Source organism: Oncorhynchus kisutch, linkage group LG20 (assembly GCF_002021735.2).
Source record: "Oncorhynchus kisutch isolate 150728-3 linkage group LG20, Okis_V2, whole genome shotgun sequence".
NCBI lineage: Eukaryota > Metazoa > Chordata > Actinopteri > Salmoniformes > Salmonidae > Oncorhynchus > Oncorhynchus kisutch.
Window position 1 is genome coordinate 41,303,759 of NC_034193.2, and position 13,519 is coordinate 41,317,277.

General features: G+C 40.0%; 1 protein-coding gene across 3 annotated transcripts in view; it reads left to right on the forward strand.

Moving 5' to 3' along the window:
* LOC109865706 (testis-expressed protein 2) overlaps window positions 1-13,445 on the forward strand; it is a 63,780-nt gene extending 50,335 nt beyond the window's left edge. The window contains exons 9-13 of one of the 3 annotated variants that reach the window (XM_031799056.1): window positions 818-944; window positions 9,316-9,423; window positions 9,588-9,797; window positions 10,172-10,292; window positions 10,386-13,445. In XM_031799056.1, coding sequence (XP_031654916.1) covers window positions 818-944; window positions 9,316-9,423; window positions 9,588-9,797; window positions 10,172-10,292; window positions 10,386-10,547 — 728 coding nt within the window. In that variant the 3' untranslated portion in view covers window positions 10,548-13,445. Of the gene's footprint in view, window positions 1-817; window positions 945-1,220; window positions 2,973-9,309; window positions 9,424-9,587; window positions 9,798-10,171; window positions 10,293-10,385 lie in introns of those variants that run through there. The other 2 variants (XM_020454091.2, XM_031799057.1) reach the window with 2 other exon arrangements.
* The last annotated feature ends 74 nt before the right edge of the window (window positions 13,446-13,519 follow it).

Sequence of the window (13,519 nt, forward strand, 5' to 3'; positions counted from 1 at the left end):
CACATGCTGTGTAATATTGTGTGTGATAGGCCCCCTGTCGGAGAACCCAGGCCTGCCCCATGCGAGGGTGGCTTTGGGCCGGGGCATTGATAGGAGATTTCTCTAACCCAGATTAGCAGGGCTGGGGCTTTCAGAAGAGAACCATGTTTATACAGCGAGCAGCACCCCGCTGACATCAAACGAGCCCTAGGAGGGGTATCGCATGGTGTCCAACTGTTTCCCCTCTGTTCAAAGGGTCCTGTGATCTCTCCCTCTTTCTCTCTTTCTCTCTTTGTATCCCTCACTTCGGTTCTCTTCCACTGTCAGGCAATGAGAGAAAGATGGAGGGAGATTTGAGAGAGGGATGATCGTGGGGGTCCGAGATGCTTGTGGGAGGGGAAGAGGCAGGGGAGCGAGGAAGACTGGGCGAGGGAGGGAAGGAGGCAGAAGTGAATGGCAGACTGAAGGCTAGTGTCCTGGAGCATTTGCCACAGACTGAGAACCTTTAGCCAGATCTACTCAACTTTTAGGCTCTGCAGATCTGGAAAGTTCATCACTTACTGTAGTTTCCAATTACTTTACCTGAAGCACTGCTTTTCAGCAGTGATATTTTTCATACTACAGTCAATGGTGGTAGGTTACTGATCAAAGTTGGTTGACGTAGTTTGGATTGTCAAAATGATCATCTGATGTGCGTTCTTCCACTCCGTTGTGATTCTTCTAAACACACACTGAGATGTGCAATTGCGACTACACACACGGACACACAAACTTGTCGTCCCCCGCCCCACACATACTCACAATGACCTACGTCTGTCTGTCTGTCTCTCTCCCCCAGGCCTATGGTTTGACTTGGAGATTTCGTACAGCGGCTCCTTCCTGATGACCCTGGAGACCAAGATGAACCTGATCAGACTGGGGAAGGACGGCGACTGTATGCGCTTCAGAGACATCAGCAAGGATGGGTAAGGGGAAGGAACGGTCCTCACTAAACACTGACTGGTGTGACCTACTCTAGTAATGATTGTAAACATTTTCTTTGAAACAACTGTTAAAGGTTCACACTGTTTTCCTCCTCTGAACACATGATAATGACACAATTAGCTTTCCACGGGGTTAGGGGTTAGCTACACTTCTCTTTTAACTCGTCTTCTGTACACCACCTTTTTCTCTGTCCTTCCTTCCTTCTGTTCCTGGACGCACACCCTTACGTGGATATTTTCTTCACCTGGTGAGTGCAGCGTTTCTCTGGGGCCTTCTTGTTTCCATTTTCGTTCCATTTCAATCTGTTTTTGTGGTCATTTCATTTCATATAGCTTCCATTCCATCTAACTGACATTGTGAATGGGTTCATTTTGTCAGTGTTCAGACTCTGTGTCCTCATGTGAATTCTAAAACCAAGGGGATCTCAAGAGGATGCATCAGTCCATACTCAATCAGTGTTTTCCATTAGCGCCGGCTAATCAGCCGATTTACAGACTCATTTTCAGCTTGCTACATTTTCCACTTCATATTAACTACGTTACTTTTCATTTAAAAGTTTAAATTGGCTAGTCCATCGAGCCCTGTCGCACTCGAATGGGCGATATGCATCTTCTAAAGAGCTATTGTTAGGATAGGCGCCTGTCAGTCACGAAGCGAGCGATAACAGGGAAACGCAGCAGAGAGGAACATGCGAAGCGAGAGGTTTCACTCTCACCCAAAATTTGTCCAAAATAATCCCAATGCGTTTCTATGGGATTATTTTGGACCGACGCTTGTCGCCTGTCGAATTTCTTTACACAGAGTTGGTAGAGAGCTTGATGCTCGTGATTTTGCATGTCCTATGTAATATACAGTTGAAGTCAGAAGTTTACATACACTTAAGTTGGAGTCGTTAACTTGTTTTTCAACCACTCCACAAATGTATTGTTAACAAACTATAGTTTTGGCAAGTCGGTTAGGACATCTACTTTGTGCATGACACAAGTCATTTTTCCAACAATTGTTTACAGACAGATTATTTCACTTATAATTCACTGTATCACAATTCCAGTGGGTCAGAAGTTTACATACACTAAGTTGACTGTGCCTTTAAACAGCTTGGAAAATTCCATAAAATTATGTCATGGCTTTAGAAGCTTCTGATAGGCTAATTGCATAATTTGAGTCAACTGGAGGTGTACCTGTGGATGTATTTCCAGGCTTACCTTCAAACTCAGTGCATCTTTGCTTGACATCATGGGAAAATCAAGAAATCAGCCAAGATCTCAGCCAAAAATTGTATACCTCTACAAGTCTAGTTCTTTGGAGCCATTTCCAAACACCTGAAAGTACCACGTTCATCTGTACAAACAATGGTACGCAAGTATAAACACCATGGGACCACGCAGCCGTCATACCGCTCAGGAAGGAGACGCGTTCTGTCTCCTAGAGATTAACGGGATTTGGTGCGAAAAGTGCAAATCAATCCCAGAACAACAGCAACGGATCTTGTGAAGATACTGGAAGAAACTGGTACAAAAGTATCTATATCCACAGTAAAACGAGTCCTATATCGACATAACCTGAAAGGCCGCTCAGCAAGGAAGAAGCCAATGCTCCAAAACCTCCATAAAAAAGCCAGACTGCGGTTTTCAACTGCACATGGGGACAAAGATCATACTTTTTGGAGAAATGTCCTCTGGTCTGATGAAACAAAATAGAACTGTTTGGCCATAATGGCCATTGTTATGTTTGGAGGAAAAGGGGGGAGGCTTGCAAGCCGAAGATCACCGTCCCAACCGTGAAGCACCATGTTGTGGGTGTGCATTGTTGTAGGAGGAACTTGTGCACTTCACAAAATAGATGGCACCATGAGGTAGGAAAATGATGTGGATATATTGAAGCAGCATCTAAAGACAGTTAAGCTGAAGAAAGTTAAGCGGAAGAAGTTGAAGCTTGGTTGCGAATGGGTCTTCCAAATGCACAATGACCCCAAGCATACATCCAAAGTTGTGGCAAAATGGCTTAGAGGGCAACAAAGTCAAGGTATCAGTGGCCATCACAAAGCCCGGACCTCAAACCTATAGAAAATTTGTGGGCAGAACTGAAAAAGCGTGTGTGAGCAAGGAGGCCTACAAACCTTACTCAGTTACACTGGCTCTGTCAGGAGGAATGGGCCAAAATTCACCCAATTTTATTGTGGAAAGGTTAAACAATTAAAAGGCAATGCTACCAAATACTAATTGAGTGTGTGTAAACTTCTGACCCACTGGGAATGTGATGAAATATATAAAAGCTGAAATAAATTATTATCCTATTATTCTGACATTCCACGTTCTTAGGACCACCACTTTATTTTAACTGACCTAAGACAGGGAATTGTGACTAGGATTAAATGTCAGAAATTGTGAAAAACTGAGTTTAAATGTATTTGGCTACGGTGTATGTAAACGTCCGACTTCAACTGTAAGTGTTAACGATGAGTCGAAATCCACGACTTAGCCTATTTTTAATTTCTATGTGTTTGTGTTTCGCATAGACAGCCACGCGGAGTTGGGGCGCATTGTAGGCTATTTACTGTGCATTGATTGATAACAGAACAGCAAGTGTTTACTAGCTTATCATAGGTGTCGATCTGACTGAATAAATTTGTTCTCCTATATATATATATATATATATATATATCCCTTTTGCCATTCATAAATTATGCGTTGTGGTTATATATCCATGGTATCGCATCGGGACAAGTAAACCAAAGGTTTTCCTAGATTTCCTTTCATAGGATGTCGGGGGCTTGCCAGACTGATGCTAAAGTGAGTGACTCGTCACTCACTTTGCATCGGTGAGAGTCGTTCATTTGACTCCCTAATTTTCATAGGCTACTGGTAGGCCTAGGCTTTTTGGCTCTTATATGCAGATAAATTATGAAAACATTAGATGAAGATGGTGAATCATCATTGCAGGAACAATAGGTTCTGGTTTGAATATGATAATTAAGGCCCTCGCGAAATGCAGGCATTAAAATGGAATTCAACCATATATAAAAAACTAATTAAATTGAATTAATTTGACTAAGTTTATCGTAAGACATGAACAGAATGCATCAATGCAACTTTCTAAACTGGCAATGAAAATGACCGTCTCTTTGTGTGCGGTGCAGGGGTCTTCTGGTAGATGGGAAAACCTTCCCAACTTGCACAGTTAAATGTTAACTACAAAGTACCCTATGCCTACCTTGGAAAATGATATCATGAGTGGGCATTTGTTGAAGCTGGAAACTACACACTAAATTTCTAAAGTTTTTTTTTTTTCCAGACCTCAAGTGGTCTCCTGATGTGGTTTAAGCATTCTTGTGGACTTTTAAATTGTGAATTTGAAATGGAAAACCTGACACAAAGGTAAACCTCTTAAAAACCAAACCTTTTAATACATTTTTCTAGATCATGTGGGCTATTTACTTCATATTTCTTTTTAAATTAAATACATAATTTGAAGAACAAACATCAATGTGGCATTTCATATCTTGCAGTTAAACTGTAAATAAGTATTTAATCTCAAATGTTTAATGTTCTCTTACTTAGTCCTGATCATATAAGCCTAGACCGAGACAATATTCAAAACAGCTAACAATACACTGAATTCATATATATTCAGTCTTTCTACACAATACCACAACAAATGTTTCCAATCTGGGAGTAAAAATTGATAAAGTATTCAATAATTCAATGTACCAGAGGCCACCAAAATGGAGTTCCTTCTTCAATAATGAGCTCTATTTTGCCCCCAGGATCCGGGGAGCCTAGCTGGCTATTTTATTTCTATTTGGCTGGCTACTCTATGTACTTGTGGGAAATACTGCTCAGTCGTTTGACCACTGGAGGGAACCTTTGAGACGCATTTGATAGTATTCCGTATTGGCATTACCAGATAATTTAAAACCTTTTTTGTAATAACATAGTATATGGGATTGATTTAAGAAATTTGGCTTAATTAATTTGATTAATATTATGGTGTTTCTATTCAGGGAAAAACGAAACCCTCAGGGTTTACGTTAGGATGGAATGGAAAATATGGCGCTGAACAATGTGACTGTCAAGAGGAGGCTACAGGATTCATAATTGTTTGCCTTCATTAGACAACTCTGTTCCAATATTTCTGTAAATCAGTGATATTTATTCCCATAGTAATTCGTTATGGATCATAACTAAATCATCAGCTGCATTTTGACAGTGTTTTTTAAAATAATTTTAATAACGAAATGTATTTTTGTATATTAGGCTACTGTGCAGTCTATAATACATACTGTAGTAAATTGGGAAAGTGTCTAATTCCTTCCATAAGGGAGAGCAGGCCATGTCTGTACTACAGAATGCGGGAGACCGGGGTTCAAATCCCCATTGGGGAGGAAGGAGTAGGCTGTCCTCCTGTCCCAGATGTGTTATTTCATAATTGTGATGTCTTCACTATTATTTTACAATGTAAAAATATAGAAACATCTTGGAATGAGTAGGTGTGTCCAGACTTTTGACAGGTACGGTTAAATAAAGGTTACACTAAGAGCATAACATTTCTGCACCCTAATTTTCTAATTATTGTCTAACCAATACCCAAATGGAGATTAAGTGAAAATAAAAATCTCATTGATTTATCGAGACCAGTCCCCATGCTTGCCTCAGAGCAGCGCGAAACGGTGCATAAATAGTTGTAGGCTTTTGCTTGTAAGCTCTTTAAATAAATAAGACCAACATCATTTTTAACCGCACATTACTCGACACTAGTGAGACTCATTTCGCCTATGGTAGGCCTACAGTACATTGAAGAAAAAATATATAATTCAATGACGAGACTCTCCGCCAATAATTACATTTAGAGGATTGGAGGACTCTAAATTAATATCTAAGGGGTATTTTCCATTAGGATCTGTGATAATATCTGAGAATATCTAAGGGGCTTTTATATCATTCTAAATGAAATAATAATAATCACTTTGTTTAAAAAGTAATGAATGGCTACACCTGCTACAGTTGTGATGTCTTCATTATTATTCTACAATGTAGAAAATAGTAAAAATAAAGAAAAATCCTGGAATGAGTAGGTGTGTCCAAACTTGTGACTGGTACTTAATTAATTTGATTAATATTATGGTGTTTCTATTCCATGAAAAATGAAAAACCCTCTGGATTTCTGTTAGGATGGAACGAAAAATATGGCGCTGTACAACGTGACAGTCGACAGTACAGTACTTGGCTATTTAGGTAAAGAATCCCTGTGTCGAGGGGATGAGAGACCGGGGTTCAAATCCCCGACGGGGAGGAAGTAGGCTTATCTCAGAGTCCCCATGCTTGTCTCAGAGCAGTGTGAAACGGTGCTAAAATAGTTGTAGGCTTTTGCTTCTAACTTCAATATGCTCTTTAAATAAGACCTACACCATTTTTAACAATATATCTACAAATGTTTTTTCCAACGATGTGACTCTCCGCCAATAATTACACATAGAGGATTGGAGGACTCTATATTACTAAGGGGCATTTTCAGTTAGATCTGTGAGAATATCTAAGGGGCTTTTATATAATTCTACATTTATTAATAATAATAATCGCTTCGTTTAAAAAGTAATGATATTTTGGAGATTTAGTTTTCATGTAACCTAGAGTGAGCGAGGGGAAAAAGGCAATTCTTGAACATGGATGAGACATTCTCAGTCATTTGTAAATAAAGGCAGTTTGTTATTTAGAATGATTTATTTCTGGAGAATCCGAACTTGTTTATTTAGCAGACATCACTTGCTTATATTCAGCCTACACATATAAGAATATCATGGAATATCTTAACATTTTTGTTTCTCCATGCTTGTCTCAGAGCGGCGCGAAGCGATACACCGGGAAGGCTAGATATTTTGTGCCCACTCGTGATCGCTCTCTTCGGTTACACATCCTTGGAATAGCAGAGCAGCATAACGGTCCGGGCGGCCCTTGCTGTGCCTGGTGAGCATTTGGTCAAGTTCTGTTGTCAGAAGAGGAATGGGAATGTCCGTGTGAACCGAAAACCTGACAAACCGTATGTTGACTCTGCCTGTCGGTGGTGGAGTTCCAGAGCTCACAGGTATGCCTAGCATGGATTGTGACTCAATCTCATTCATCGCCCTTTTCAACGCCTGAGTGAGTCAATGATTTCAATGATTCGTCTGACAAACAAAGAACTTTGTGTCCTGCGTGCCCAGGCATGGATCAAAGCTGGCGAGACATTGAATAACGTCATCTTCACAGACGAATCAACCGTGGAAGAAGATCAAAAATATTAACAAAAGCATAAAGATGTGGATGAAGAAATGTTGTTTCGAGTTAGATATGTAACACTATAGAGTACATAAGCATCGAATACATTGCAAGTTGAGGGATTTTCACAACAGTAGCCGGGCTATAAAAAGTATATTGATTGACATTTGATTGATGAGCTACATTCTTTATTGTAAATCACTAACCTTTGATAATCTTCATCAGATGGCACTCATAGGACATCATGTTACACAATACATGTATGTTTTGTTCGATAATGATGCCATCTATTTTGTGAAGTGCACCAGTCCCTCCTGCAGCAAAGCACCCCCACAGCATGATGCTGCCACCCCCGTGCTTCACGGTTGGGATGGTGTTCTTCAGCTTGCAAGCATCCCCCTTTTTCCTCCAAACATAACGATGGTCATTATGGTCATGATCTTTGTCCCCATTTGCAATTGCAAACCATATTCTGGCTTTTTTTATGGTGGTTTTGGAACCGTGGCTTCTTCCTTGCTGAGCAGCCTTTCAGGTTATGGCGATATAGGACTCGTTTTACTGTGGATATAGATACTTTTGTACCTGTTTCCACCAACATCTTCACAAGGTCCTTTGCTGTTGTTCTGGGATTGATTTGCACTTTTCGCACCAAAGTACTTTCATCTCTAGGAGACAGAACACGTCTCCTTCCTGACCGGTTATGATGGCTGCGTGGTCCCATAGTGTTTATACTTGCGTACTATTGTTTGTACAGATGAACATGGTACATTCAGGCGTTTGGAAATTGCTTACAAGGATGAACCAGACTTGTGGAGGTCTAAAAAGAGGCTGAGTTTGAAGGTAGGCCTTGAAATACATCCACAGGTACACCTCCAATTGACTCAAATTATGTAAATGAGCTTCTAAATCAGAAAATCAGAAGCTTTTAAATCCATGACATCATTTTTTGGAATTTTCCAAGCTGTTTAAAAGCACAGTCAACTTAGTGTATGTAAACTTCTGACCGACTGGAATTGATACAGTGAAATAATCTGTTTGTAAACAATTGTTGGAAAAATGGCTTGTGTCATGCACAAAGTAGATGTCCTAACCAACTTGCCAAAACTATAGTTTGTTATCAATACATTTGTGGAGTGGTTGAAAAATGAGTTTTAATAACTTCAAGCTAACTTCACACCTAGCTCAAGCTGAGGAGAGGGGGGTTCACACCTAGCTCGGCTATTAGACAATTCTTTAGTAAAAGTTGAATAGTCTATTGTTCAGTTATAGCCCATCCAGTTACGCTTGTGAAAAACGAATAATAATGCTTTTTCCCCTTTCCACATGTTAAAGATTCCAATTGATAAAGTGTTTTTTAGCCACAATTGGCCCCAACCCCAATTAATACATTTAGGAACAGTCGATAGCGTTCTGGCCTTCGGACTAGAATGTTGAGGGTTCGAAACCTGCTCCCTGCTTTGTTTCATTACATTATTATGCCAGTCTCAGAGCAAATAGCCTGGATTGTTACTCCCATCTGGTTCCTCGCTCTCTTCCACGCGTCATTCAGCACGCTTGTGGGCGTGCTGGCAGGATGTACTGTTATTTTATTCTGTATATATGAATTACAAATCAGCCTTTACGTAAATCATGTTTCTAGTCTATTGCATAGTTACAAATATGCGCAATCGTTTATCTCTACATTAGCTAACATATTCCTCTCAATTGTACATTTTATGCTTGACTCGTTAAGACATAACAACTTACATTTGCTTCCCCCGTAATGTTTTGTCAGCCATCTTTGCTGAAGAAAGTCACCACGGACGGGTGGCTCTCGTAAAATTCGTCATTGGAACCACTCGATATGATGGGTCATTTAAAAACCTTGGGACCTAAATGCATAAATGAGGGCTCTAACTCCCCCTTGTGGTGGTCTGTAGCAATGAAGCCGTGACGCTGGTTACCTCTAAGTCCCGCGGTGTAAGCTTTCAACTTTTTAAATGAGGAATCACTGTATGAACAGGCTTTGTAGTTCTAAGAGTCAGCTTTCCCTCTGAAAACAATGGAGATGAATCCATACTGAATCGTGTGTGTGTGTGTGTGCGTGCGCCAGGTACAGACCACGGACGTACTGCCTAGCTGACAGTGATGAGGAGTCATCCAGTGCTGGGTCCTCAGACGAAGAGGATACTTCAGAGGTCACCAATGACGTCCCTGGAGCAGAGGGGTGAGTATTTACTTTTACCCTGATAATTTACCTTGTTTACCTTTTAAAGTACCTTTCCATACAACTTTCATGTAATCCAGACTTGATCTTAATGCAGACTTTCACGTAAATCAAGGTAGGTTTGCGTGACAAAGTTCAACCCCTAAATCTCTCCTCTCCTTCAGACACATGGGGGGCCGCCAGCCCAGTAAGATCATGCGCTTCGTGGACAAGATCGCCAAGTCCAAGTACTTCCAGAAGGCCACCGAGACGGAGTTCATCAAGAAGAAGATGGAGGAGGTGTCCAACACGCCCCTGCTGCTCACCGTGGAGGTTCAGGAGCTCAGGGGCACGCTGGCCGTCAACATCCCACCCCCGCCCACTGACAGGATATGGTATGTTCTAAGACAGCTTCATAGAGTTACACATCATACCTCCGCCCAGCAACAGGATACAACACATTCATACCACCACAATACATAATGAATACACTTTAATATTATATTATCGGGGTGTCAATCAAACACTTGTTGGCATTCATGTGCATTAGTTAATTATGTTCTGCAATGCACTTGTGCCCTCTGCTGGTGACTGATCACATCCCAGGAAAACTGACATTTTGTGTGCCTTATTATTCTGAGTAACCTTTACCATTAACTTGCCCACATAGTACAATAACAAATGGCTCATTGCTGCATGATCTGTTATAGTTGAAATCTACACTCTGGTGTTTCTCTAGTGTGTTTGTTGATTCTGTTTTGAATCGCAGGTATGGTTTCAGGGGTCCACCCCACTTGGAGCTGAAGGCTCGGCCCAAACTGGGAGAGAGAGAGGTCACACTGGCCCACGTAACTGACTGGATCGAGAAGAAGCTGGACCAGGAGTTTCAGGTATATGTGTGTGTGCGTGATACCGTACTTTGTCCAAACTCTGTCAGCATACTACATCAAATGTAACATCTCTGAATCTTCTCTTCGATGTAGAAAATCTTTGTCATGCCAAACATGGATGACCTGTGGCTGACCATCATGCACTCTGCCATGGACCCCCGCTCTTTTGGAACGCCCTCCACCTCCACCGCCGATACGACCCAGAGGGAAACGGAGCCTTCCGAAACAGAGGGGGGCGCCACTAACGGCATATGAAGGATTGTTTACAGTATTTGCCTGAAACGTGTGAATTAGAATGGGAGCCAGGGGGCTTTGAAGTAGTATAAGGCCTATTGGTGCATAAGGACATACAAAAAGACTTCTGTTACCACATTGACATTCCAATAGCTCCATACCCAAGGGTCTTTTTTGTCACTGGCAGAACAGGATGACCTCAGTCATCAGATGAACTTTGACTTTTTAACAAGCTCACTGACCGAACGAGACAGAAGTCAGTCAACCAACCAGGAAGGAGAAACACTAAAAATAAAAACTCACTTTCTGCTCTGTTTTTTAATCTGTAGGATGAACAGACTTAGAAAAGTAGATTTTTCTCAGAATGGCACAAATGTAACAGTGATACAACCTAGTGGTATAGGTGGAGCGGTGTGGAGAGTTTCTGTGAGTTATAAGGTTACACAGTGTCCTATGAACACATGGTTATTTCGCATTCACCGTTCACCTTACGTCCTAGGTAGGAAACAACTTATGTTTGGGGACGCAAATCAAGAGGGAGAATGAAGTGAAAAGAAATGGTTGAATTAGACGCGCAACCTCTAGATTATACTTTTGTTATTGTACGGGTATGTCTGCAATGATATGATATAAGACATCTAATGCCCCCTATGCTTTGTCCAGGTGAACACTAACAGTGTATTCACTTGTGTTGTGACCCCACATCGCTTACTGCTCGGGGTAGAAGTTCCCCTTTACCACAGGTCTAGAATCAGATTACCCCAAATCCTAACCATTTTGTGGATGAGAAAATGTCTGAGCCTATAGCAGTGGTAAGGGGTAAGGTTCTACCTACAGTATTCCCCTCTTAACTGTACACCATACCTCTCTATATGCAAATGATCACTGTGTCCATATCTGTATGGAAGCAGCTATATGAAGCCCCTCCCCTCAATTTTCTCTGGAAGCCAATGCTATAGGGTTAGCCGTCATTACCTAGGCAACACGTGTCTTTAATTCACTAATGCCTATGCAAGTTCCTTGCTAACTAAGGACATGGACATGAGGTGAGCAATGAGAAAATAGTGTATATATATATATATAATCTTGTAAAGATATGTATTTCTGAAAAGGTGTACATAATGGGCCTAACACTTTTGTTGAATGTATGTATGGCTATATTGACATTGGACTGTTTTATTGTTTGTTGTATGGAAACTATTCCTAACCAATCACATGGATTATGTTGATTGGGGTATGCCAAGTATTGCACAACTAAAACAGAAGTTTTGATTGATGTTTTCCTTGTAAACACTATTAATGAAATACTATCTACAGACATGTATTGCATATTTGCAGTGCTATTGTGTTATGCTCTCTAGCATGTACAATACCCGTGGCACATGTTGAGACCATTCCTGTTGAACTCGGAACAACAGGTTTTCATGTTTTTTTTCTTCAAATGATGTAGGAAGTGTTATGCATTTTTTAAATGTTGTTTTATGTATTTTCAAATGGCCATCATCCACAGTTGCCAATGCATGGAAATGAGCCACCTTGCCAGACGTGCTAAATGACACTTGGTAGAGTTAAACTATATGATGTACTGTGCCCTTTGCCAAAACCATCATTAATATTCAAATAAACTGTTAACTCAAACCATAATTGCAGTCTCAAATCATCACTATTGAAGTCTGAATCACCTCCTATACTCTACTGTTATGTTTTCTTCATTTTGAGGTAACGTTTTAAATGCACAGTTTTAGCATTGGATTTGTTTACATGAATTCCTATTTGTGTTTCCATTCGTTCCATTTATTTGTCAGGACACAAAAGCACTGTTGTAGAATGTCATTGATGAAGGAATATCGTTTTTTAACTTTCCTTCTACTTCTAATTTGGTTTCTTGTTTAATTTTCGTTTTAGCGATTATTCAGTTAGTAATATTATTATTGGAACCCTTGATAAAGATGAGGCAAAAATACTAAAATAAATGATACAAATACGGTGCTATATTGCATGAAATTTTATGTTGAAAATGTGATTTATTGTATATTAACACAATTGCCCAGAGAAAGAGATTTAGTTTCAAAAGTAATAAGACAATTCTCAAAAAGATAGGTGTCAAAGTTATTGGCACCCCTGTTTTCAGTACTCCAGCACCGTTCCTTTGTGAGGATAACGACACTGAGCCTTTAAAGAAAAAGATTAGAGAACACAGTGGGAGGGATCTTGGACCGTTCATCCATACAGAATCTTTCCAGATCCTTGTTAAGGGGATGGTGCTAAGACTATTGAAAACAGGGGTGCCAATCATTTTGACCCCTCTTTTTTTATTATTTATATGTTTTATTTTTTATTGTTTAGCAAAATCTCGTTCTCTGAGCAATTGTATTAGTATAAAATAATAGAATTCCCCAGTTTTTTGGAGTGTACAAAATAGCTCAGTATTTGTATTTATTTTATACAGTATTTTTGCTCATCTTTATCAAGGGTGCCAATAATTATGGACCTGAATGTAGGTCTAGTACCAGGTTGGAATTAGAATGTTTTGTAACGCTTTGTCTGCTTTCCTGAAATACAATGACAGAATGATGATATGAATAGCACATCAGATTTATAACAATAGAGAGTTGATGATTCTGCAAATAGATGGCTTATTTCGATTTTTAAGGACAAATTTGTTGAGCCTCATCCATGTCTACTGCTTGGCTGAAACTTGGTCTCTTAGTTGGTTGAGACCAAGTTTCCCTAAAGGGAGTGCTTTAAAATAATGCCTTTTTATTTGTACATGTTGATTTAGCAGGCCTTGTTATTTTCTGTTATCGATTTTGTATGACTGAATTGCAATGGTATTGTGGTACAAATGATGAAAAAGATCAACTTGCTTTGTAATTATTTGCTCTTGATTGAAATAAAGATTTTTTTTTTATAAACCAATTTTTTGTCATATACTGAAGTTATTTAAATTCACACACACATGCCATGCATTAATATTTACAATGTTCAAATTC